Genomic DNA, 27,475 nt, shown 5'->3' with positions numbered 1-27,475 from the left:
TCATTTTGCCTAACTAGTTGTTTTTATTTTTATGTACCTGGTAGGTTGGTTATGTTTCCCAACCTTGAAGAAGTGACCTTTTGTGTTGCAGCAGCGCACTCTCCTCTCATCAACAGTTATACACTCTAGGGGTTCCTCCTATGAGGGCTGTGTGGGTCTTTCTGTTTTGGCAGGCTGACTATGTAGGTGGTCTGATAGGCTAGGTTGGCCCCTGGTCTGCTTGGTTGCCAGGTCCTGCCTTGTGCAGATGCTGCTGGCCACTGGTTGATGGTTGATGGCAGAACCCTGGGAGGCCCTGGGGCTAGTGCTGGGTTACTGCTGGGTGGAGTCAGGGTCCGGAAGATCCCAGGGCAAACAGGTATTATTTTAAGTCAGTAAGTTTGTGGTACTTTGTTACAGAAGAAAACTAATAGCTAAGTACAAATTTTGAAAAGGCTGCCCCAAGACATCCCAATTTATTGTTTTCAACACTTATATGAACAGTGGTATTTGAGTTTTTGTAGTCACAGATCTATTAATCGTTGTTAAAATTTAGAAACATAACTCAAACCATTCTCAGTCCTGCAGTTTCAGGGACTGAAACCAGCTTTGGCTTCTAAAGCTTACAGTGCCTTTTGGAGCAACAGCCTTAATCCATTTTTCATGTTTGTTTGCTTGATTCAGGAGCCCTGAAACACAAAATTGCATAAAGTTATATCTTGATTGACAAGAGCAATATTTGACTACATAAATCCTAACACTACATCTCTAAAACTGAAAAACACTTTTGAACTGCAAAAATCTTAGTAAAGACAACCTGAGTTGGAAAAGAGTTGCAAATAGGTTACTTGGGCTTGTTCTCTCCTTTCTTTTCCTCAGAACAACTCTGAAAGGGAAACTACTCTGTTTTTTGTTTGTATTTTTTTTGTATGCAGGTTTTAAAAAGAGCTTTATTTAAGTACTTGACAAAATAATACATGTATTTAAAGTACGTAATGTAATAAGTTTTTACATATGTAAAAGTCTGCAAAACCATCTCCTCAATCAAGATAATGAACATATCCATCATTACTAAAAGTTTCCTTGTGTCCCTTTGTAATCTTTCCCTCATGCCCCACCCTGCCTGTCACCTCTACAACCCCCACCAATCCCTCGATAATTACTAATCTACTTTGTGTCACTATGGATTAGTTGCATTTTCTAAGATTTTAATAAATGGAGTCATACAAAATATACAATACGTAGTCTTTTAAAAAATATCTAGGTTCTTTCAGCATAATTATTATGAGGTTCATTCACATTGTAGCATGTATCAGGTGGTTTCCTCACACAGATGCTGATCCGTACTTTGCTGAACAGTCATGGGCACCCTGTGTACCTCCGTTTGCTCTGGAACTTTCTCTTGTTAACTCTAGCAGCCCTGGTCTTCTCCACTTGGTGAGTCTGTTGGGCTCTGCCTATGTTACCCATCCCCACCCTGCAGCCTGGAAACACTCTTAAGGTAATAGGCTATGGCAATCATTGAGCTCACCTGGTTTGTTTCCCATCTCTAGTCTTCTAGTTCTGTTTTTTCTTTCAATCAAGGTAGTTAAGATGCTACACCTCCTCTGGAGCTCCATTGCAATTCTGAACTTAAGAGACCAGTCAAATCTGAACTGAGGAATGTTGTGAATACACTGTCTCAATTCATCATATACATTTTCTTTGTTGAATCCAAGCACACAAATCAGGAAACAACTCTCTTCTCTAGGACAGTTTTCTCCTTTGTTAGTATCATATGATGTTCCCAGCTGCTGAAAAGGTGCTTTGTACCATTCAATCTTTGTGTCAAGTGCTTTTGTGATACAAATCCTCCTGTGAATTCTTGCCTCTCTCCTTTAATCTGAGCCATAATCTTGTCTATCTACATCTTCATTGGATCTTTTCCCAAAAGACAGCAGAGTATTCAATGAGTTCCTCTAGAGGTTTTTTTCCTTCCCCTTCTCTTGCTGTATTTTCAGTATCATCACAGCCCCACTTCTCATTAAACTGCTTAAAATCTCTCTCATTCCAACTAGTAAATCCCTGTATTAGAAGCTTCTCTTTTCCCCCTAATCTTCATCATTAAGGGGTTCAACTTTATCAATTTTAATCTGTTCATCTTTTTGTGCCTGTACTACATTTAGCAGGTCAGGATTTCAAGGTATCTACACCCAACAGTTTTTGTATAGTACAGAATTTCTTTTTCTAGTAATTCAAATAAACGTAGAGGAAAGAACTGGTAATCCTGAATATTGGTTGTTCTATTATTTTTTTACACATTTTAATATCAATAGTAAAGCATCAACAATAGTAAGGGTTTCCCAAATATCTAAGATCTTTTACCTCCTCAATCATGAGTTTCTTGCTTACACAAAGAGAAGCCAAATCTACCCATTTCCTTCTGCAGCAGTAGAGACCATGCACAATACTACTGTTACTAACAAAATGAACACACAAATGATTTTAGCTTAGGGACAATACTCACAAGCAAGACAGTTTATAAAGTTCCATTTAAGTTGCTGGAAAATAGCTTTATCTTGTGAATAAGTAATTTACTGAAAGCGCTGTACTTTGGGTTAAATCTGTGGAGACTCTAATTCTTATTTGTAAAGTTTATAAATCCCTTCCTACAAAAATCTTGCAACAGAGATTGGAACTTGGGGCTGCAGAAACCTTGTTCCTTATTTAATCCCCTTTACCAATGAAAATCAGACAATATTTTTTTGACCAAGAAATGGAAAATGACTAACCTATCCCCATGTGCCTTGGCTTCCTTTAAGTGAGAGAAAAGCTTCTTCTCAGGACACGTTTTTAAACTCTAGCATTTGCTCTCAAAATCTGCCATGTCCAAATCTACTCAAGTATATAAATATCCAAGTTTGACTGATTGATTTCCAAATACCTGGTTGATAAGCATTACTCCTTTTTTAACCCAAAATGCACCTGATCTAATCCAGCACTAGCCATGGACAAAGATAGGGCTCTAAGGAGTAATCGGCAGAATTTCTGTTCCTTGTTTAAAAATAGGCTTAAGCCTCTTGGCTAAGGTGAGCTTCTTCCTGCCTCTCACCCCACCACTCCCCACTCCAAACCTTATAACAGACTTTGTTTACTTACATTCTGAGGGATAATTCTGGTGCTGCCTTATTAGGAACAGGTTAAATTTCAGTGAATCACAGTTGGAGGATTCCCTCTTTTACATTATAAACACTAGTGACCACCCACTATGGGAAGCACCATGCTAAGTATTTTAGGTAGGTTCAAAACATGTAAAAAGACGTGGTAATGCCCTCAAAAAGCTTACCAGCTGGCTAGGAAAATAAATTATACACTTTTGAAAAAGCATTTAAATAACTACTCTGAAATCTTATTTTTAATGCACGTTTTTCATAAACAAAAGCTCTAACACCACACACAATCCCGTATAACCAAATATTTTAATGTTGTCAACATTTTTTATCTGTTCTTCCCTTGATAAAAGTGCAACCCAGGACATCTTAACAACAAATTTTTACAAGCAAATATTTTTGAGCTAGTTATAATGCTGCCCATCATTATATTTTCTCTCAATTATGTGGAATAATGACAAAGTCAACAGTACACTAGGTTTTGAGCAAGTATGCAATTAATCAGTTTTGCCCAAGAAATATCCATTTATGTCTAATCCCATCCACTGTATTTTTCGCCTCAGATATTGTAGTTTTCATTTCTAGAAATTCAATTTTGGTCTTTTTTTATATCTTCCATGTCTTACTTAACTTTATTCCAACATGTGGAATTCAGTTATAATAACTATTGTATTTTTCTTCTCTGCTAATTCTAACATCTGTGTCTTTTCTGGAAAGGTTTCGATTGATATTCACTTCATTTTGGGTCATGATTTCTTGCCTCTTTGCATGTCTGATAATCTTTGATTGGATGCCAGACAAGGCGAATTTTATTTTGTTGGGTGCCAGGTATTTCTGTATTTCTATAAATCTCAAGCTTTGTTCAGGGATGCTGTTAAGGTACTTGGAAACAATTTCAACTTTTCATTTCTTGCTTTTATGATTTGTTAGGCAGTTCTGGAGGAATGTGCAGTCTAGGGCTGTTTCCAACTACTAAGTGCTCTACCCAATGCTCCATGAGTTATGGTATTTTCCAGTCTGGCAGGTGGGATAGGCATTTTTCCTGGACTTGTGTAAGCATTAGGTTCTATTCCTTCTGGTACTTTATAAACTCTAGCTGTCGATCTCTGTGGACTCTCCTTATGGTTTCCCCAACTCAAGGAGTCTGCTGGGCTCTACATCAGTCCATTCTCCATGTACTACAGCCTGAAGACTCTCTCGAGGGAGTAAGCAGGGACTCATTTTGCTTGTTTCCCAGCTCTTAGTGATCACTTTCTTTCACTGCCTGATGTACAGTATCTTAGAAACTGTTTTTTCATGTATTTTGTCTATTTAAAAATTTTTGTTGTTGTTGGCTTAAGTAGAAGGGTAAGTCAGTCCTTTTTATTCTACTTCTAGCCTAGAAGCCCTCACTGTTTCTTTCTTTCTCTCTTTCTCCCTCTTCCCATCTTTTTTCCCCTCCCTACATCATGCTCTCTGTAATTTCTTGTTGGGAAATAATTAAAGACTCAAAAGAAGTTGTAAAAATAGTACAAAGAGGTCCTGTGCACCCATTACCCAGTTTCTCCAATGTTGATACCTTATAATAACCATTGTGCATTATCAAAAATAGGTATTGTTTGGCATACAATTAATTAGACTACAGAGCTTACTCAGACTTCACCATTTTTTACATGCACTCACTCTTTTACACGTTTTTGTGTATACTTTTATGAGATTTTATCACATGTATAGATTCACATAACCATCATCATAATCAAGATACAGAATTGTTTTATCATCACAACGAAAGTTCTATGTGATATCTCTTTATAGTTTTATCTTCCCTCTCCTTTCTTAACTTTTTGCAACAACTTGTCTGTTCTCCATATCCATAATACTGTCACTTCAAGAATGTTAGACAAATGTAATCATACAGTATGCAATATTTTGAGACTGGCCATTTTCACTCAGCATAATGCCCTTAAGTTCTATCCAAGTTGTGTGTATTAATAGACTGTTCTTTTTCACTGTTGAATAGTACTCCACTGTATGGACATATCACAGTTTGTGTGACCATTTACTGGTAGAAGTATATTTTAGTCATTTCCAGTTTTGGGCTATTATAAATAAAGCTATGAATACTTGTGTACAGGTTTTTATGTGAATACTAAGTTTCATTTCTCTAAGATAAATGCCCAGGAAAGTAATTGTTGGGTCATATGGTACTTTCTGTTTTAACAAAATGCCAGGCTGAATTCAGGAGTGGTTGTATTATTTTACATGCCCAATACCAATGCAGGAGAGATCCAATCTCTCCACATCCTTGCCAGCATTTGATATTATCAGTATTTCTTATTTTAGCCATTCTAATAGGTATGTAGTAGCATCTCATTCTGGTTCTAATTTGTACCATACCAATGGCTAGTGATGTTGAACAAGTTTTTGTGTTTTTACTTGCCATCTTATATCTTCTATGGCTGTACTGTTTCTTAAATTTTACATGATTACACTTTTAGGTGCACAAATCTTTTTTTCTTCATTACTGGGAAGAATTTCGTCAGGGTAAGATTTGGCTGTGGTTCAGTATTTCATGTATGACCAAAATAAACATGAAAACAAAAATTAAAAAAAAAAAACCCTGGGCATTACAAACAGAATTCACACGCTCTAAGACTGGGGCCTGTACTTTGATCTCTAGTCTAGGGGTCAGCACACTGGCCCACAGGCCAAATCTAGCCTGACACCTGTTTTTATGGCCTAAGAGCTAAGAATGACTTCTACGCTTTTAAAGGGTTATAAAAAAAACAAAACAAAAGAGAATAAACAACAGAAACCATATGTAGCCTGCAAAGTCTAACATTTACAATCTGTCCTTAACAGATAAAGTTTGCAGGTGAATGGAAACAAAATCTGATCTTCCTTTCTTTGGAAACCTTAACAAACAAAGCTGATGTCTACCTATAACACTCTCCCAGGATCTTACACTTTAACAAAATGGAGAAACAAAAACACCATAAAAGCACAAACGATCTGAAGGCAGTTCCTACATTAACTCTCCGTCAAAGTATTTTTAAGCAGACAGCCATAAACCTACAGCATTCTTCATTCTGTTAACAAATTTCTTCCATGTCATCTGGAAGCACACCTACATGGCTGACAAATCCATATGCTATAAACTTGGAGAAAACCAAAACTTAAGTGTGTTCTAAAAAAAAGTTATTTCTATGAGTCAAATCAAAAGACTAGATTTTTTCGCCTGTTTGGAGAGAAAATACTGTCTCTAGCTCTTAAAAGTGGCATCCTATGGGCTTGGTCCCATTTCAACATCTTTTCCAACCAATGAACCCGTTTTCCATTATAAATCACAATACCATTAAATGTATTACTCTCCAGCCTACAAACAAGCCGAGAACTCTCTTCTGACTTGGTAGTTTATTTTGATACCAAATGAACTTATTTTTATTATGCTTTACATTTCCAGTTTGACTAAAATAAAGTGAACCCAGTAATACCACCTTCCCTACCATGCAGACAATGACAAACAACAATCATTTGGCTGACAACATACTTTATCTCTCATACTCTCTAATCATCTAAATTGGGGCGTTTTTAAGACCAAAAGACTTTGTACCACATGCATTTTTGGTCTTAAAAATGGCTTAATATACAATGGTGAGGTTTCATATCTAAGTTGATGAACCCAGTCTAAAACTTAACAGAGAAGTCAACTTATTCCCAGAAATATCTTATCTAAGGTATTCACCACCTATCCAATTTGCCATATATGGGTAGAGCACGAAACTTAGAATCAAGGATCTCATAAGCATTACAGAATGCATCCCAAAGAATACACACTGTGCACAACTCTTTAGTAGGTAAATGTTTTACCTTAAGAGAGTTCCAGGCTTTCTTTTGACCTCAGAATAGCACATATTCGTAAATCACTTTAAGAAATATACAACACACAGTGACAACTAACTGATGAACAATCATCGACAGGAAGACACTGGAACTCACCAAAAAAGATACCCCACATCCAAAGACAAAGGGGAAGCCACAATGAGACGGTAGGAGGGGCGCAATCACAATAAAACCAAATCCCATAACTGCTGGGTGGGTGACTCACAAACTGGAGAGCACTTATACCACAGAAGTCCACCCACTGGAGTGAAGGTTCTGAGCTCCACGTCAGGCTTCCCAACCTGGAGGTCTGGCAATGGGAGGAGGAATTCCTAGAGAATCAGACTTTGAAGGCTAGCGGGATTTGACTGCAGGAGTTCGAAAGGACTGGGGGAAACAGAGACTCCACTCTTGGAGGGCACACACAAAGTAGTGTGCGCATCGGGACCCAGGGGAAGGAGCAGTGACCCCAAGGGAGACTGAACCAGACCTACCTGTTAGTGTTGAAGGGTCTCCTGCAGAGGCAGGGGGTGGCTGTGTCTCACCGTGAGGACAAGGACACTGGTGGCAGAAATTCTGGGAAGTACTCCTTGGCATGAGCCCTCCCAGAGTTCGCCATTAGCCCCACCAAAGAGCCCAGGTAGGCTCCAGTGTTGGGTGGCCTCAGGCCAAACAACCAACAGGGAGGGAACCCAGCCCCACCCATCGGCAGACAAGCGGATTAAAGTTTTACTGAGCTCTGCCCACCAGAGCAACACCCAGCTCTACCCACCACCAGTCCCTCCCATCAGGAAACTTGCACAATCCTCTTAGATAGCCTCATCCACCAGAGGGCAGAGAGCAGAAGCAAGAAGAACTACAATCCTGCAGCCTGTGGAACAAAAAACACATTCACAGAAAGATAGACAAGATGAAAAGGCAGAGGGCTATGTCAGATGAAGGAACAAGATAAAACCCGAGCAACTAAATGAAGTGGAGATAGGCAACCTTCCAGAAAAAGAATTCAGAATAATGATAGTGAAGATGATCCAGGACCTGGGAAAAAACATGGAGGCAAAGATCGAGAAGATGAAAGAAATGTTTAACAAAGACCTAGAAGAATTAAAGAAAAAATAAACAGAGATGAACAATACAATAACTGAAATGAAAACTACACTAGAAGGAATCAATAGCAGAATAACTGAAGCAGAAGAATGGATAAGTGACCTGGAAAACAGAATGGTGGAATTCACTGCTGCGGAACAGAATAAAGAAAAAAGAATGAAAAGAAATGAAGACAGCCTAAGAGACCTCTGGGACAACATTAAACACAAAAACATTTGATTATAGGGGTCCCAGAAGGAGAAGAGAGAGAGAAAGGGCCCAAGAAAATATTTGAAGAGATTATAGTTGAAAACTTCCCTAACATGGGAAACGAAATAGCCACTGAAGTCCAGGAAGCGCAGAGAGTCCCATACGGGATAAGCCCAAGGAGAAACATGCCGAGACACATAGCAATCAAATTGGCAAAAATTAAAGACAAAAATTATTGAAAGCAGCAAGGGAAATAATGACAAATAACAAACAAAGGAACTTCCATAAGGTTAACAGCTGATTTCTCAGCAGAAATTCTATAAGCCAGAAGGGAGTGGCATGATATACTTAAAGGGATGAAAGGGAAGAACCTACAACCAAGATTACTCTACCCGGCAAGGATCTCATTCAGATTCAATGGAGAAATCAAAAGCTTTACAGGCAAGCAAAAGCTAAGAGAATTCAGCACCACCAAACCAGCTCTACAACAAATGCTAAAGGAACTTCTCTAAGTGGGAAACACAAGAGAAGAAAAGGACCTACAAAAAAAACCCCCAAACAATTAAGAAAATGGTCATAGGAACATACATATCGATAAGTACCTTAAATGTGAATGGATTAAATGCTCCAACCAAAAGACACAGGCTTGCAGAATGGATACAAAAACAAGACCCATATATATGCTGTCTACAGAGACCCACTTCAGACCTAGGGACACATACAGACTGAAAGTGAGGGGATGGAAAAAGATATTTCATGCAAATGGAAATCAAAAGAAAGCTGGAGTACAATTCTCATAGCAGATAAAATAGACTTTAAAATAAAGAATGTTACAATAGACAAAGAAGGACACTATATAATGATCAAGGGATCAATCCAAGAAGAAGATATAACAATTATAAACAACAGATTAAACTTTCTTCTCAAGTGAGCACGGAACATTCTCCAGGATAGATCACATCTTGGGTCACAAATCAAGCCTCAGTAAATTTAAGAAAATTGAAATCATATCAAGCATCTTTTCTGACAACAATGCTATGAGACTAGAGATCAATTACAGGGAAAAAAAATGTAAAAAACACAAACATGTGGAGGCTAGACAATACATTACTAAATAACCAAGAGATCACAGAAGAAATCAAAGAGAAAATCAAAAAATACCTAGAGACAAATGACAATGAAAACACGACGATCCAAAACCTATGGGATGCAGCAAAAGCAGTTCTAAGAGGGAAGTTTATAGCAATACAAGCCTACCTCAAGAAACAAAAAACATCTCAAATAAACAATTTAACCTTACACCTAAAAGAACTAGAGAAAGAAGAACAAAGAAAACCCAAAATTAGTGGAAGGAAAGAAATCATAAAGATCAGAGCATAAATAAATGAAATAGAAACAAAGAAAACAATAGCAAACCTCAATAAAACTAATAAAAGCTGGTTCTTTGAGAAGATAAACAAAATTGGTAAACCATTAGCCATACTCATCAAGAAAACGAGAGGACTCAAATCCATAAAATTAGAAATGAAAAAGGAGAAGTTACGACAGACACCACAGAAATGCAAAGCATCTTAAGAGATTACTACAAGCAACTCTATGCCAATAAAATGGACAACCTGGAAGAAAAGGACAAATTCTTACTAAGGTATAACCTTCCAAGACGGAACCAGGAAGAAATAGAATATATGAACAGACCAATCACAAGTAATGAAATTGAAACTGTGATTAATAATCTTCCAACAAACAAAAGTCCAGGACCAGATGGCTTCACAGGTGAATTCTAACAAACATTAGAGAAGAGCTAACACCTATCCTTCTCAAACTCTTCCAATAAATTGCAGAGGAAGGAACACTCCCAAACTCATTCTATGAGGCCACCATCACCTTGATACCAAAACCAGACAAAGATACTACAAAAAAAGAAAATTACAGGCCAATATCACTCATGAATATAGATGCAAAAACCCCCAACAAAATACTAACAGAATCCAACAACACATTAAAAGGATCATATACCACGATCAAGTGGGATTTATCCCAGGGATGCAAGGATTCTTCAATATACGCAAATCAATCATACACCATAATAACAAAGTGAAGAAGAAAAACCATATGATTATCTCAATAGATGCAGAAAAAGCTTTTGACAAAATTCAACACCCATTTATGATAAAAACTCTCCAGAAAGTGGGCATAGAGGGAACTTACCTCAACATAATAAAGGCCATATACGACAAACCCACAGGAAACATCATTCTCAATGGTGAAAAACTGAAAGCATTTCCTCTAAGATCAGGAACAAGACAAGGATGTCCACTCTTACCACTATTATTCAACATACTTTTGGAAGTCTCAGCCACGGCAATCAGAGAAGAAAAAGGAATAAAAGGAATACAAATTGGAAAAGAAGAAGTAAAACTGCCACTGTTTGCAGATGACATGATACTATACATAGAGAATCCTAAAGATGCCACCAGAAAACTACCAGAGCTAATCAATGAATTTGGTAAAGTTGCAGGATACAAAATGAATGCACAGGGCTTCCCTGGTGGCGCAGTGGTTGAGAATCTGCCTGCTAATGCAGGGGACACGGGTTCGAGCCCTGGTCTGGGAAGATCCCACATGCCACGGAGCAGCTGGGCCCGTGAGCCACAACTACTGAGCCTGCGCGTCTGGAGCCTGTGCCCCGCAACGGGAGGGGCCGCAATAGTGAAAGGCCCGCGCACCGCGATGAAGAGCGGTCCCCACACCGCGATGAAGAGTGGCCCCCACTTGCCGCAACTAGAGAAAGCCCTCGCACGAACCGAAGACCCAACACAGCCAAAAATAAATAAATAAATAAATAAAGTAGCTATAAAAAAAAAAAAATTAAAAAAAAAAAAAAAATGAATGCACAGAAATCTCTTGCATTCCTATACACTAATGACGAAAAATCTGAAAGAGAAATTAAGGAAACACTCCCATTTACCATTCCAACAAAAAGAATAAAATACCTAGGAATAAGTCTACCTAGGGAGACAAATGACCTGTATGCAGAAAACTATAAGACACTGATGATAGAAATTAAAGATGATACAAACAGATGGAGAGATATACCATGTTCTTGGATTGGAAGAATCAATATTGTGAAAATGACTATACTACCCAAAGCAATCTACAGATTCAATGCAATCCCTATCAAATGATCAATGGCATTTTTTACGGTACTAGAACAAAAAATCGTAAAATTTGTACAGAGACACAAAAGACCCCGAATAGCCAAAGCAGTCTTGAGGGAAGAAAATGGAGCTGGAGGAATCAGACTCCCTGACTTCAAACTGTACTACAAAGCTACAGTAATCAAGACAATACGGTACTGGCACAAAAACAGAAACATAGATCAATGGAACAAGATAGAAAACCCAGAGATTAACCCACACACCTATGGTCAACTAATCTATGACAAAGGAGGCAAGGATATACAATGGAGAAAAGACAGTCTCTTCAATAAGTGGTGCTGGGGAAACTGGACAGCTACATGTAAAAGAATGAAATTAGAACACTCCCTAACACCATACACAAAAAGAAACTCAAAATGGATTAGAGACCTAAATGTAAGACCGGACACTATAAAACTCTTAGAGGAAAACATAGGAAGAACACTCTCTGACATAAATCAGAGCAAAATCTTTTTTGATCCACCTCCTAGAGTAATGGAAATAAAAACAAAAATAAACAAATGGGACCTAATGAAACTTAAAAGCTTTTGCAAAGCAAAGGAAACTACAAAGAAGATGAAAAGACAACCCTCAGAATGGGAGAAAATATTTGCAAATGAATCAATGGACAAAGGATTAATCTCCAAAATATATAAACAGCTCATGCAGCTCAATATTAAAAAAACAAACAACCCAGTCCAAAAATGGGCAGAAGACCTAAGTGGACATTTCTCCAAAGAAGACATACAGATGGCCAAGAGGCACATGAAAAGCTGCTCAACATCACTAATTATTAGAGAAATGCAAATCAAAACTACAATGAGGTATCACCTCACACCAGTTAGAATGGGCATCATCAGAAAATCTACAAACAACAAATTCTGGAGAGGGTGTGGAGAAAAGGGAACCCTCTTGCACTGTTGGTGGGAATCTAAATTGATACAGCCACTATGGATAACAGTATGGAGGTTCCTTAAAACATTAAAAATAGAATTACCATATGATCCAGCCATCCCACTACTGGGCATATACCCAGAGAAAACTATAATTCAAAAAGATACATGTACCCCATTGTTCATTGCAGGACTATTTACAATAGCCAGGTCATGGAAGTAACCTCTATGCCCATCGACAGACGAATGGATAAAGAAGATGTGGCACATATATACAATGGAATATTACTCAGCCATAAAAAGGAATGAAATTGGGTCATTTGTAGAGACCTGGATGAACCTATAGACTGTCACACAGAGTGAAGTAAGTCAGAAAGAGAAAAACAAGTATCGTATATTAATGTATATATGTGGAACCTAGAAAAATGGTATAGATGAACGGTTTGCAGGGCAGAAATTGAGACACAGATGTAGAGAACAAACGTATGGACACCAAGGGGGGAAAGCGGCGGGGGCGGTGGTGGTGGTGTGATGAACTGGGCGATTGGGATTGACATGTATACACTGATGTGTATAAAATTGATGACTAATAAGAGCCTGCTGTATAAAAACATAAATAAAATAAAATTCAAAAAAAAATTATACAACACAGTTATTTATCAGTGATGGCAACAACAAGGGAAACCATGGAGCAGGAAATTAAATAAAATTACAGGGCTGACACATCAAACCCTGTGGGAAGCCTGAGCCCCAGGAACTAAAGTTTATTGGCATGGTTTCTTGCAGAAATCATGCTACAGATACAATCCAGACCTCTTAGCAGTGAGAGTATTTCTGTTTCTATGCCTCATAGGCTCTGTAAGGAAGGCCCAAAAGAGCTGATCTCAGCTACCTATAATAACAACTCACATATAAAGTTGCTCATTACTTCCAAACTTGGGTTTCAGATTGGAAATCTCCATAGAAAAAGCAATCTGCTTTAATTTTCCAGACCTCAAATTATTCCATCCACTTGATAAATAAGGTCTGTGGCCTTTTGGGCACCAGTTTTGGAATCAAAACGAAACATAAAAGTTTCTCTAAACCCGATAACTTGTTCATACAGCTCTCTCCACAGGAGACTGTTGTCTTTATCTGAAGTCCCTCTGTACTATTACTTTAACGGATTTAGTCTAATATCAGAGACAACCTACAGATCCACCTGGGGCCCAACCTCACTGTATATCATGTGCTACTCTCCAAAAGAAATCTGCTGATCAGTACCTAGATTCTTGGACTGTGGGCAGGAAATAAACTTTGCTCTAAAATTTGGTCCTTCCCGGTTTAGGAAATAGGGGCTAGAGTATAAGATATAGCAACAAATAACAGAAAAATAATTAAATGGCCTAAGGAGCTTCATAATAACCAATGAGGTAAGCATGCATCTTCCTCATAGCATCCATTTACAAGCATAATTTAAAATTTTATAAATTTTTATATAATAAAAATTTATAAAGAGTAAAACAAAAAATTTATTGCTAAGAAATGCTAACCATTATCTGACCCTTTAGCAATGAATAATCTTTTTGCTGGTGGAGGGTCTTGCTTCTGTGTTGATGGCTGCTGACTGATTAGGCTGGTGGCTGCTGAACGCTGCAGTGGATACAGCCATTTCCTAAAATAAGACAACGAAGTTTGCTGTATTGACTGACTCTTCCTTTCATTGTTTCTCTGTAGCATGCAATACTGTTTGATAGCATTTTACCCACAGTAGAACTTCTTTCAAAATTGGAGTCAATCCTCTCAAATCTTGCTGCTGCTTTATCAACTAAATTTGTGTAATATTCTAAATCCTTTGTTATAATTTCAGTAATCTGCTAGCATCTTCACCGAGACTAGATTCCATCTCAAGAAACCACTTTCTTTGCTCATCCATAAGAAGTAATTCTTCATCCATTAAAGTTTCATCATGAAATTGCAGCAATTCAGTCACATCTTCCAGCTCCACTTAAAATTCTAGCTCTCTTGCTATTTCCACTACATCTGCAGTTACTTCCTCCACTGAAGTCTTGAACCTTTCAAAGTCATCCATGAGGGTTGGACTCGACTTCTTCCAAATTCCTGTTAATGTTGCTATTTTGACCTCTTCCCATAATCACAAATGTTCTAGTGGCATCTAGAATGGTGAATCCTTTCCAGAAGGTTTTCAGCTCACTTTGCTCAGATCCATCAGAGGAATCACTATCTATGGCAGCTAGAGCCTTACAAAATGTATTTCTTAAATAATAAGACTTGAAAGTCGAATTTACTCCAGATCTGTGGGCTGCAGGATGGATGCTGTGTTAGCAGGCATGAAAACAACATTAGTATCATTGTACGTCTCCATCAGAGCTCTTGGGTGGCTAGCTGCATTGTCAATGCACAGTAATATTTTGAAAGGAATCTTTTTTTAAATTTTATTTTATTTTTTAAAATATTTATTATTTATTATTTATTTATTTTTGGCTGTGTTGGGTCTTCGTTTCTGTCCGAGGGCCCCCTCCAGTTGCGGCGAGCGGGGGCCACTCTTCAACGCGGTGCACGGGCCTCTCACTATCGTGGCCTCTCTTGCTGCGGAGCACGGGCTCCAGACGCGCAGGCTCAGTAGTTGTGGCTCACGGGCCTAGTTGCTCCGCGGCATGTGGGACCTTCCCAGACCAGGGCTCGAACCCGTGTCTCCTGCATTGGCAGGCAGATTCTCAACCAGAGCCACCAGGGAAGCCCCAGGTATCTTTTTTTTTTTTTTTTCCTGAGCAGTAGGTAGCAAAAGTGGGCTTAAAATATTCACTAAACCATGTTGTAAACGGATGTGCTGTCACCCAGGCTTTGTTGTTCCATTTACAGAGCACAGGCAGAGTAGATTGAGCGTAATTCTGAAGGCGTGTAGGATTTTTGGTATGGTAAATGAACACTGGCTTCAACTTTAAGTCACCAGCTGCATTAGCCCCTAAGCAGAGAGTCATTCAGTCCTTTGAAGCTGTGAAGCCAGGCACTGACTTCTCTTCTCTAGCTATGAAAGGCCTAGATGGAATTTTCTTCCAATATAAGGCTGTTTCTTCTACATTGAAAATCTGTTGTTTAGTGAAGTCACATTCATTAATTACCTTCGCTAGATCTTCTGGATAACCTGCTGCAGCTTATACATCAGCACTTGCTGCTTTCACCTTGCACTTTTATGATATGGAGACAGCTTCTTTCCTTAAACCTCCTTAAACCAAACTCTGCTAGCTTCAAACTTTTCTTCTGCAGCTTCCTCATCCCTCTCAGCCTTTATTGAATTGGAGAGAGTTAGGACCTTGCTCTGGATTAGGTTTTGGCTTAAAGGAAAGGTGTGGCTGGCTTGATCTTCTATCCAAACCACTAAAATTTTCTCCAGATCACCAATAAGGCTGTTTCGCTTTCTTATCATTCATGTGTTCACTGGAGTAGCACTTCCAATTTCCTTTAAGAACTTTTCCTTTGCATTCACAACTTGGCTACCTGGATGAGGCCTAACTCTCATCCTATCTTGGCTTCAATATGCCTTCCTCATTAAGCTTAATCATTTCTAGCTTTTGATTTAAAGTGAGATGTGCGACTCTTCCCTTCACTTGATGACTTAGAGGCCATGGTAGGGTTATTCACTGGCCTATTTCAATATTTTTGTGTCTCAGGGAATAGGGAGGTCTGAGGAGAGGGAGAGAAACAGGGGACCAGCCAATCAGTAGAGCAGTCAGAAGACATAGAACATTTATCAATTAAGTTTGATGTCTTATACGGGCGACGTCGTTCATGGTGCCCCAAAATAACTGCAAGAGTAACATCAAAGACCACTGACCACATATCAACAAAACAAATATAATAATAATTTAAAAAGTATGAAATACTGTGAGAATTACCAAAACGAAATACAGAGATGCAAAGTGAGCAAATGCTCTTGGAAAAATGGCGCCAATAAACAAGCTCCATGCACAGTTGTCACAAAACTTCAATCTGTGAAAAACACAAATTGTATCTGTGAACTGCAATAAAGCAAAGTACAATAAAATGAGGTATACCTATATCAATTTTTTCCATCAAAATTTATCCAAGGCTTATTTATTCATTTGTTTAGTTTAAAATAGATCACTGTGGAGTCCAGGCCACTGAACTCTTTCTCCTGAATTACCACAGTAACCTGCTAATTAAAATTAACTTTTCCTTCATCCACCATTGTCCTTTCCAATTCTTCCCCACTCAACATTCAGTGATCTTCCTAATACACAGATATGATTATATGAACCCCAGATTAAAACCTTTCAGTGCCTTTGCAAAGCACTGAGTATGAAAGCCAAATCTGCCCTATATGATCTGATCCCTTTCGAACTCTCCAGCCTCCTTTTATGCCACTGTGCCCCTTGCTCGCTACACTCTAGCTATATTGGACTTGTCTCACTTCCTCAAACTCACAATGCTAGTATAATTTAGATGTGCCACCTCCATGCTCTCACAGTACCACGTACATACCTTTATTATAACATTTATTGTATTGTATTCACTGGTTTGTCTGTCTTGCTTCACTAGGATGTAACCTCCTCAGATGGCAGAGAGACCATACTTTATTATCTTATCTTTGCACTCCTAGTTTCTAGCAGTACCCGATTCAATAAATGTTTGCTGAGGGACTGACTGAACAAATAAAGGAAAACAGAGATGGTGGAAGAGGAACTAGGCTAGGAAAAGATAATATTTGTTTTCAAATATATTAAGTTTGAGGTAGTACCTGTTTAGTGGAATGGAAATGGGCAAGACTTAATAAAGAGATCGGGTCTGCAGATAATGATTTTATCCAATGACAGGACTAGTAACTGTTCTTCGAGGATTTAGGCCTTTTTTTAATGGTTGAAATGATGAGAACAGGGTTTTCAAATGCAACTTAAACTAAATCTAAATTTCAAAAAGGCATATGATTCTATGAGTTACAGAATAAAAAATGAAAAAATAATTTATAATTCCAACATTCTTAACTTATGTAAAATAATTTGATTATGCTATCATTCAGAGCATTATTAAACAAATTTGTATTATTACTTTACATTACCAGGGCCAAAAAAGGTAACTCTATTGGCTCCCTATCAAATTCAAGATATCAGATCACAAGAAATTGATTCTTACCACATTTAATACACTTAAATTTTCATCACATTTTCTCTGCGTAACTAAGAGTCTGCCCATTAGGCACTGAGTTAATCTGAAAGTGTACAGGTGTTATTTTTATTACTGCTATGCTTTTTGTTAATATTCTATGATTTTTAAGACTGCCTTCTTAACCTTTACTATATATAAAATGAATATTTAAAACTGAAACTTGATCTTTTTTCTTGGTCATTAAATAATTACTTTATTTTTGAGAAAAAAAATACTCCCTCCCCCAAATAATCTTTACTCCCTGCCAAGATTTAATATAGTGGCTGTTAATAATTGTGAAACTTGATCTTATGAAGACACCCCGCTGCCACCATAACCACACACCACCATCACACTTTCTTTTTCTTGAGACTATCTCATTGGTAAGCCTGTGGCATATGTGCACGTACACACTTTAATTTCAATGTCCTCTGGGCTGGAGACAAGATGGCGCAGTGGAAGGATTTAAGCTCACCTCCTCTCATGAAAACACCAAAATCACAACTAACTACTGAACAATCATCAACAGAAAGGACTCAGACCTACCAAAAGTGATACTCTACACCTAAAAACAAAGAAGAAGCCACAACGAGATAGTAGAAGGGGCACTTTCGCAATATAATCAAATTCCATACCCACTGGGTGGGCAACCCACAAACTGGAAAATAATTATATTGCAGAGGTCCTCCCACAGGGTGAGAGTTCTAAGTCCCATGTCAGGCTCCCCAGCCTGGGGGTCTGTTATCACGAGGAGGAGCCCCCAGAGCATTTGGCTTTGAAGGCCAGTGGGGCTTGAGTGCAGGAGCTCCACAGGTCTGAGGAAACAGAGACTCCACTCTTGGAGGATGCACACAAGTTTTCACATGTACTGGGACCCAGGGCAAAACAGTGACTCCATAGAAACCTGGGCCAGACCTACCTGTGGGTTATGGAGGGTCTCCTGTGGAGGCAGGGGTCAGCTGTGGCTCACTGTGGAGTCAAGGACACTGGTGGTGGACGCTCCAGGGAACACTCATCAGCGTGAGCTCTCCTGGAGGTCGCCATTTTGGCACTGAGACCTGGCCCCACCAACAGCCTGCGGGCTCCAGTGCCAGGACGCCTCAGTCCAAACAACCAACGGGGTGGGAACACAGCTCCACCCAGCAGCAGACAGGCTGCTTAAAGTCGTCCTGAGCAAACAGCCGCCTATAAACACACCCCTTGACACGACCCTGCCCACCAGAGGGACAAGACCCAGCTCCACCCACCAGTGGGCAGGCACCAGTCCCTCCCACCAGAAAGCCTGCACAAACCCTTGGACCAACTTCACCCACCAGGGGGCAGACACTAGAACCAAGAAGAACTACAATCCTGAAGCCTGAGGAATGGAGACCTCAAACAGAGGAAGTTAAACAAAATGAGATGGCAGAGAAATAGGTCACAGACGAAAGAAGAAGATAAAACCATGGAAGAAAAACTAAGTGAAGCAGAGATAGGCAATCTACCTGAAAAAGAATTCAGAAGTAATGATAGTAAACATGATCCAAGATCTCAGGAAATGAATGGTGCACAGACTGAGGATACAAGAAATGTTTAATAAAGAGCTAAAAGCTTTAAAGAGCAAACAGAGATGAACAATACAATAACTGAAGTGAAAAACACGCTAGAAGGAATCAATAGCAGAATAAATGAGGCAGAAGAACGAATAAGTGAGCTGGAAGACAGATTTGTAGAAATCACTGTTGTGGAACGGAACAAAAGAAAAAGAATGAAAAGAAATAAAGACAATCTCAGACACCTCTGGGACAACATTAAATGCATCAACATTTGCATCATAGGGGTCCCAAAAGGAGAAGAGAAAGAGAAAGGGACTGAGAAAATATCTGAAGAGATAATAGCTGAGAACTTCCCTAACATGGGAAAGGAAACACTCACTCAAGTCCAGGAATCACAGAGTCCCATACAGGATTAACCCAAGGAAGAACACACTGAGACACCTATTAATCAAATTGACAATAATTAAAGACAAAGAGAACATTTTAAAAATCTTTTAAAATATTAAAAGATAAGGGAAAAGCAACAAATAACATACAAGGGAATCCCCATACAGTTATCAGCTGATTTTTCAGCAGAAACTCTTCAGGCCAGAAGGGTAGTGGCATGATATACTTAAGATATATATGTTCAGATTTGACAGAGAAATCAAAAGCTTTACAGACAAGCAAAAGTTAAGAGAATTCAGCGCCACCAGATCAGCTTTGCAACAAATGCTAAAGGAACTTCTGTATGCAGAAAAGAAAAGGCCACAATTAGAAACGAGAAAACTAACAAACGGGAAAGGCAAACATAGAATAAAGGTAGGAAATCATCCACACACAAATATGATATCAAAACCAGCAATCGTGAGAAGAGGACAGTACAAATTCAGGATATTGGAAATGCATTTGAAACTAAGAGACCAGAAACTTAAAACAATCTTGTATATATACATAGATTGCTATATCAAAACCTCATGGTAATTTCAATGTCCTTCTCAATGCCATTCTGGTTAAGATTTTAAAAAGTTCGCCAGCATTAATTTTTTTTACTATATAAATATATTATCTATACCATAAATATTTTTTTTAAAGTAGTATCAGCCATTAATACATCCACAGGTAATTAGAAAAAATGTGGAAAAGCTCTTCACATTTCTGGAATTGAGAATTTGTACTAAAAGGTCAGGCTGTACTAAAAGCTCAAGTTTACAATGTGCATAATACCAAACCAAACTCCTATTTATTATAATCATACAAAATTAACTTTATATCTTACACTGTAATATATGTATTTACAGTTGGCCCTTGAACAGCACAGGTTTGAACTATGCGAATCCACTTACACACAGATTTTTTCAATAAATACATACGACAGTATTACACGATCTGCAGTTGGTTGAATCTACAGATGTGGAACCACAAATATGGAGGGCTGACTGAAAAGTTACAGGTGGATTTTTGACTGCCCTGGGGCAGGGGACCAGTGCCCCTAACCCCCCTGTAGTTCAAGGGTCAACTGTAGTTGATTTTCAAGTCCAAGAATTAGAAAGCAGCTGTGCCAGAAAAGAAAAAAAAATTTTTAATGGTTTTCAGATTTTTGATTATGGTAAAAAAATACATAAAATAAAATTTACCATTTTAACTAGTTTTAAGTTTACAGTTTAGTAGTGTTAAGTATATTCATATTGTTGTGCAATAGATCTCCAGAACTTTTTCATCTTGCAAAACTGAAACTTCATACCTGCTGAACAACTCATTTTCCTCTCCCCCTACTTTGTTTCCTTAGATATCTTATATAAATGCAATCATACATTATTTACCTTTTTTGTGATTGGCTTATTTCACTTAGCATAGTGTCCTCAAGGTGCATCCCTGTTGTAGCATGTGACAGGATTTCCTTCCTTTTTAAGGCTGAACAGTATTCCATTGTATGTTTATATATCACACTTCATTTTTGCTTTCATCCATCAATAGACATTTGGGGTGCTTCTACCTCTTGGCTACTGTGAATAATGCTGCTATGAATATGAGTGTTCAAATATCTCTTTGATAGGGAAGTTTTTCAAATAAATTTTATCCAATGACTATTCACTATCCAGGAATAGTGAGTGCTTCAAACTAAATGTCTGCAATTGTGTTATTGATAAGCAGTTGGAAGAAAAAAGTGTCAAACACCAACATGTGACAATGGAAAGGAATAAAGGCTAAAACTTCAGTTAAATATAGCGTATTTCTACTCATAGATGGACAACGACTATTCATCTCACACAGCAAAACGCAGCCTCCTTACCAGTAATGACTATACCATCATCTTTATGGGCTTCATCCATTTCTTCAACATGGACTTCTGAGTTCACATCAATCTCTTTCCCTGATAACTGTAAATAAGCTTGAAGAGAAGATGCAGCCTTGACAAGGACAGATCCTGTGATAAATTTAAAGGCGAGCTGATTAATGTAAAGAAATAAAAAGTACTAGAGCCTATTATAAAAATGATTGAACAGGTAGCATTGCTCCTGATACACTGTCTTTACTCAGCTTATTTTATTTAAATAGCTGTACCTTTTCCTTACTCCCAGGTATTCCCAAGGCATTCACAGTATCTTCCGTCAAGAATATGAGTCATTAGGACATCATGAACTGCTATTTCTCTTTTTGCCAATAGCCCTAGTCAGCTCATCCAATACCAGAAAAGTGAAGAGTTTAATACACATGCAGCTTATAGACAGAATTTACCATTAATTGAGCATTTACTAAGAGCCAAACACCTTCATTATATTATCTTTTAATTTCTCTCTCAACTCTATGAGGTATTATTATAATTTCGATTTTACAGATAAGAACTTGCTCAAGTTTCCACTACAGCTACTGCTGGAATCAAGATCCATTTCAATGACAACAAACCTACGCTCTTAACCATTGTCGTATTTCATACACTGCTACCTCATTGTATTACAGGACGTGTAACCTCACTGATCATTATAATACAACCAGAACCTTGAGCTCTTGTGCTTTCAGTGATACCTTGTTTGGTTGGGGGTGTGGAGAGGGCGATAACAAAAATTTAAAACGGAAATATTTAAATTTCAACTGACTAACGTTTCTTTTTAATGGATTACAGACTTTTTGGGTACCTGAAGCAAGACACTCAACTTTATTTCATCTACAATCTTACAATAATTCAACTTCTAAAGGACGAAATAAGAAAAAGTACTCTGTTGGGAAGGAATCATTTTTCAAAACAATTACGTGGTTTGCAGCACAAACTCCCCAGTACACTCCTGTTTCAAGTTTTTCTTTCTCTATTTCTCATATATCAAATAAATAAGAGAGGCCTTTCCCATAAAACAGTAACCCAACTCTGTGGACAAAGATGGTCAGGATGACATCCATTGTGCATGTTGTAAAGATTCCTTTTAGAAGGCATTTATTTATGGGTCTTTGTGTGCTTTCTAGTTTGGTTAACATCAGCTTAAGTTTCACTAAATAATTCCATATCTTCTCAGCCTTTCTAATGGGAGCTGGAAATTTGGGATTAAGACTGATGAAGTTTCATATTTACTACTCAAAAAGGGGGGAACAAAGCACATAACTACAATTGGTTTATCTTATTTAAAAAACAAACTGCTTTTCAGGGTTTAAATGTAAACTACTGACAGAAGTTACCCATAAAAACAGATATGAGAGCTTTAGGAAAATACAAAACAAAAACAAACCTGGAAAATGTCAGGAGGAATAGAAGATACATGTTTTTTCTACCAAACATACTTTAAAAAGTAGAAAATAACAGATTTTAAAAAACTTTTTCTAGGACATTATCTCTAAATACATCAAATGTAATAATTTTATGAACATCTTTCTTTTCTGTTCTTAAATAAAGGGATCTTAAATCTGTCAGAGTTTTAAAAATGTTAAGCAATGCAGATAGTTCTATCCCCATCTCTCTCCACATCCTTAAAAAGCAAAAACTATCACTATTAAAACTCCATTCCTATTTGTGAATGAAGAATTCTCATGACTTGAAAGCTTTCCCAAATGTCCCATCTCTAAGACTATCTTCTTTAGAAAGGAGAGCTCCTGTATGTTTCAACCTCTTTTCACTTCAAAAACTGCTTCACGGTTATTGACATCAATACCATTTTTAAAAAATTAAAAAGTGAACTAATACAACAGCATCATTTATTGAAGTGATACTATATATTAAGATTAGTGGCTTTATCAAGGACAATTTTTAAGTGGAAAAGTCAGTACTCAGATGCAGTTCTGACTCTCAAGCCATAACACAGCCTTTCTGAATGAATGAATAAGGTCACTGTGTTAAGTTTCATAGGAAGAGAGGAAACAAGCCTTGTGACATTCTTTTTCACTTGGCAAAATGGCCATAGGAGCTGAAAGGACAGCCTAAGAGACTCAAGTAGCTGGCTCTTAAACCCTACAGCAAGACAGTGGCAGAGTTGGAAAGGATTCCAGATGTCTTTACTAACTATTAAGCAATAGAATCCTGAATAACTTTCCATCACTCCAGAAAGTTACTGTTCCCAAGTGTAGTGAGAATTAGAGACCTGAATTAAGACAAAAATCTTTGTTTCCAGTTATCTTTAAGCTCCTGCCAGTATCATAGTCCCAACAGGAGAAAACACAAAATTGTAATCCCAATCAAATCTTGCAACATCATATGCTATTTCAATAAGTTACTGGAACAACAATCCAAATAATAGTTAAAAATAATTCAAGTGGATGAAGATTAGCAATGTTTTTTGTTTGTTTTGTTTTACTTTTTTGCCTGTCCATACAAAACAGGAAATAATTTTCATGTAAGAGCTGCTATTCAAAACTTTGTTTTTACTCTGTTACTAGTTACATTAAATGTAGTAATGTTTATTCTCCTTGGGTCTTCATAATACAAGAATGCAATTACATGACTTTTTTTGACATTTACAAAATACCCTGAATAGTATTATTGAAGCTCTTAGAAATTTAGTGAGAACATAATATTATCCTATTTAAAAGGAAAAAAAAATGTGATCTTGAGAAATCAAAAAATACCTGTGTCTCAGCAATAACTTCAGTTTCAGACGTCTGTGTTTGTAGTTTTATTTTGACATTGACAAGAGAGCCTCACTGGACAAAAAGCTATTAAAAAGTACTAAAACTTTAAATTGTAAAGTATTTAAAATTTAAACTTTAAAGTTTAAAGTATTTAAACTTTGCCAACATGGCAAAGAAATTACTAACAGCAGGAACAACTGGTCTCTGTGGAGGTTTTTTCCTTGTTATACACATAGCCTTGTTCTGGCTATGCAAGAGCTTCCAGACTTTCTCTAAAAAATTTTTTATACAGAGCTATGGTTCTTAACTTTCTGAACCCAGGTCACTTAAGCCCCTATAGCCAAGCTACTCCAAGTACGCAAGTCACTTGCCAGCATGCACGTGTACATCTATGTGCATGCATGCACACAAAGACTTGTATATTCAGCCTTAAAAAGTGTATAATTATTAATGAAAGACTTGGACTCTTAGAATAAGCTATTTGTATTAGAAATAAGATTACAGAAAGAGACACATCATAAGCCTGATACTACAAGAGACTAAGTCAATAATCACTTTAGAGGACCTTTTGGTGATACCTTTATTGCAGAATCACGCTTTTAAAAGTATTACTCTAGAGTAATGGCCTGAGAAGGTCCTCTTACAAGTTAGCAGGAAAGCTTCCAAAAGAATGTATGAGAGCACTTCCCCTCCAAAGAATATTCTATTTCCGACATAAAACTAAACTGAAAAAACCCAAACACTAACACTAAAAAATTCCACAGTAACAGTCAATAAATTACAACATTTTTGTTTGAGTTACAAAAGGAAAGATAGTCTTCATGGCCATCTGTTCCAAAAGTTTCAAAGATCACTGGTCTAGAGGGCTAGTATTCCAGTCTTTAAATCAGGTTCTAACAGAGAAAAATTTTTTTGAAATCTCTATGTCAGTGTAGATAAGATAATTTGACCATCTGTTTCCTGAATGGTACATAAAACCTTCCTTACACCATATGTCAAAATAGAACATTCTACTTGGCTAACCTTTATGGGATTTCAATTCCACTCTTCCCAGTTGGCTGACATAAACATCTATGGCACCCTGATAAGTCGAGGCACTTAGACATCCAGAAGACGAATCTAGGAGGAAGGAAGAACCATAAGCATAATCGTCTTATTTGAGTAACTGAAATTATTAACTTGAAATAAAAGGCTCTACTTCAGCATTAGGATAAGGAGCTAAGAGTCCTGCAAGGTTTTGTATTATCCTTATAACTATCCCATCTTTTGCTTTAAAATGAAAACAGAATCAGAAATCTAGAAATCTACAGCTGGATAACTAATAAGAAAATCCCTATGCCTGCAGTAATCTCCAAAACGTAACTCTAAACATGTTTACTCTCAAACCTAATGTGTAGGAAGGACCGTACACAAGCAATGACAGCCAAGACCATTAAGCACCATTGATACATTTAGTTTATTACCCACTTTCAATATTTACTAAAGAACTCTATTTCACGTACAGTCACATATAAGTAGTAGCGAAGTTAACAAAAATCAAAACTCTTATATTTTCTCCTTTTAGCAAATTTGCTAGTACTAAAAAGTGCAGCTAATAGTGAAAGATTACTCTAGATAAGGTTTTGTTGCATTTCTCAGAGGGACAGAGATGGGGGGGAAAGGAATGACTTGAAAAGTGGGTAAAGCTTGTTAATATCTAAATATTTCAAGTTTCTGGAATTGAACAGATTATCTTTAAGTCAAGGGAAGAAAATTACAATTAAGGTGGTCCTGATTTGACACTCAAATTTCCCTATGTCAACACTGAACCCAGTTTTCAATCAGCCAACATTTCAAGTTCCAGGGAAAGCTGACAGCCAGATAAAGAAGAGAATTATGCTGAAGAGTCAGTGCTAGGTAGCTTCTCCTTTTTCCTCCTCTCCCACAGCAACAGAACTTTCAGTTCAATATTCTATCTGATTGCCCTGAAAAGAGCAAAGCATATTTTTTTAGAGAGATCTCTTAAAAAGCATATTTTATCAGGAGGTTTTATTACTTCAAAGTAGAAACCAAGTACGGAGTATGGTGAAAATAATGCCAAAAATTACATTGTATTTTTTGCAAAATGTGAAGGAAAAAACATTTGTACACTCACAAAGGAGCCAACATTCTTCTTTACAATAAATGTTAATGACTCTAAACAAAGACAAAAACTTGGGAAGAAACTGTTTAAAATGTGACTTCAAGATAATTTATAATAATTTATCTCTAACCTATAATCAAAATGCCATTTATCAGATCCAGTGTATTTAATTTTTAAGTGTCAAAACTGAACACTGAAGCTGGGAAGTTAAGTCACTGGAGATAAATGACAGAACAGCTGGACAAGGATGAATATTTCTCTTCTCAGGCACCACGAGAAACTCCTTTAAAAACCTCTTACTGCATCCTAAAGAAGTCAAGTAAAAATATATTATGGTAAAAAAATGTGAACTACAAAGTGTCTATTATCCCAAATTGAACAAAGTAAAATATTTGAAACAACAGTTTGATTTCTTGCTTTCTCTAAGGGGGAAAAAACCCCACAAGATTTTTATATGGTTCATAAACAATACTTTTAATTTCTTTCCCCTTCACATGGGACATAAACAACACCTAAATAATTATATCCTAAGCCACTAGTTAATTACATCCTCATGTTAACGGTCTTGAGCTCTAATCATGGCCCATCCACTGGAGGCTGTCAAAAAAATTAAAACTCAAGATGTGTTTTCAAAAGAGAAAGCAAAGGTGGTATTTTAAAAGCTATGTAGCAAGACAAATACTAATTTTCTTTTGTATTCTACAATACAAATGATTGGAAAGAAAAATTAATTATCAAGAGTCAAATGAAGGCTTCATTCACAGAATTTCATTTTTTGGAGACTCACAAAACAGAAAAATTCTATTATAGCTCTTGGAGGAAGACTTAAGGGAAATATGCATTAGAGATTAAGAAGTAAACAGAAAATTATTAGTCCAGACAGTGACTGGAATAAACTCCCACACAGAGTTTTCTATCACCACAATTTTGGACAAAGATTTTGTTCATCTGACAGAGACCACTGAGTTTTCCTGGAAAATTACACAGACAAAAAGAGAAAAACTGATGTCAACTACCAGCTAAAACTACATATAACCAAATAAATAGATATTTGTGATATATACTCTGCTATTAAGCAAAGAATAACAGCTAAGCTCAAAAGGCTAAAATTCCAAACTTTTCTATTTTCCTTCAGATAAAGGGAGAATTCTCTTGAAATTGTTCAAGCCATGTTCAGAAAATTCTTCTGAATTTTTATAATTTCACCTCAAATGTCAACACGTAGATAACTAAGGAAAAGCAACACAAAAGA

The 27,475-nt window shown here is 37.3% G+C and overlaps 1 protein-coding gene across 5 annotated transcripts in view; it reads right to left on the bottom strand.

The window, feature by feature from the left end:
• Positions 1-418: 418 nt before the first annotated feature.
• Positions 419-27,475, bottom strand: part of FAM185A (family with sequence similarity 185 member A) — a 66,046-nt gene continuing 38,989 nt past the window's right edge. For 2 of the 5 annotated variants that reach the window (XM_007187097.2, XM_007187098.2), the window contains 3 exons: positions 25,125-25,220; positions 21,343-21,477; positions 419-668 (listed from right to left, as the gene is read on the bottom strand). In XM_007187097.2, the coding sequence (XP_007187159.2) occupies positions 556-668; positions 21,343-21,477; positions 25,125-25,220 (344 nt within the window). In that variant the 3' untranslated portion in view covers positions 419-555. Of the gene's footprint in view, positions 669-1,510; positions 1,611-21,342; positions 21,478-25,124; positions 25,221-27,475 lie in introns of all 5 variants that reach the window. The other 3 variants (XR_451422.2, XR_451421.2, XM_057550079.1) reach the window with 3 other exon arrangements.

The sequence above is a fragment of the Balaenoptera acutorostrata genome, chromosome 7 (assembly GCF_949987535.1).
Source record: "Balaenoptera acutorostrata chromosome 7, mBalAcu1.1, whole genome shotgun sequence".
Lineage (NCBI taxonomy): Eukaryota > Metazoa > Chordata > Mammalia > Artiodactyla > Balaenopteridae > Balaenoptera > Balaenoptera acutorostrata.
The sequence above is the reverse complement of the archived record's forward strand: the minus strand, read 5'-3'. Positions and strand labels throughout refer to the sequence as shown.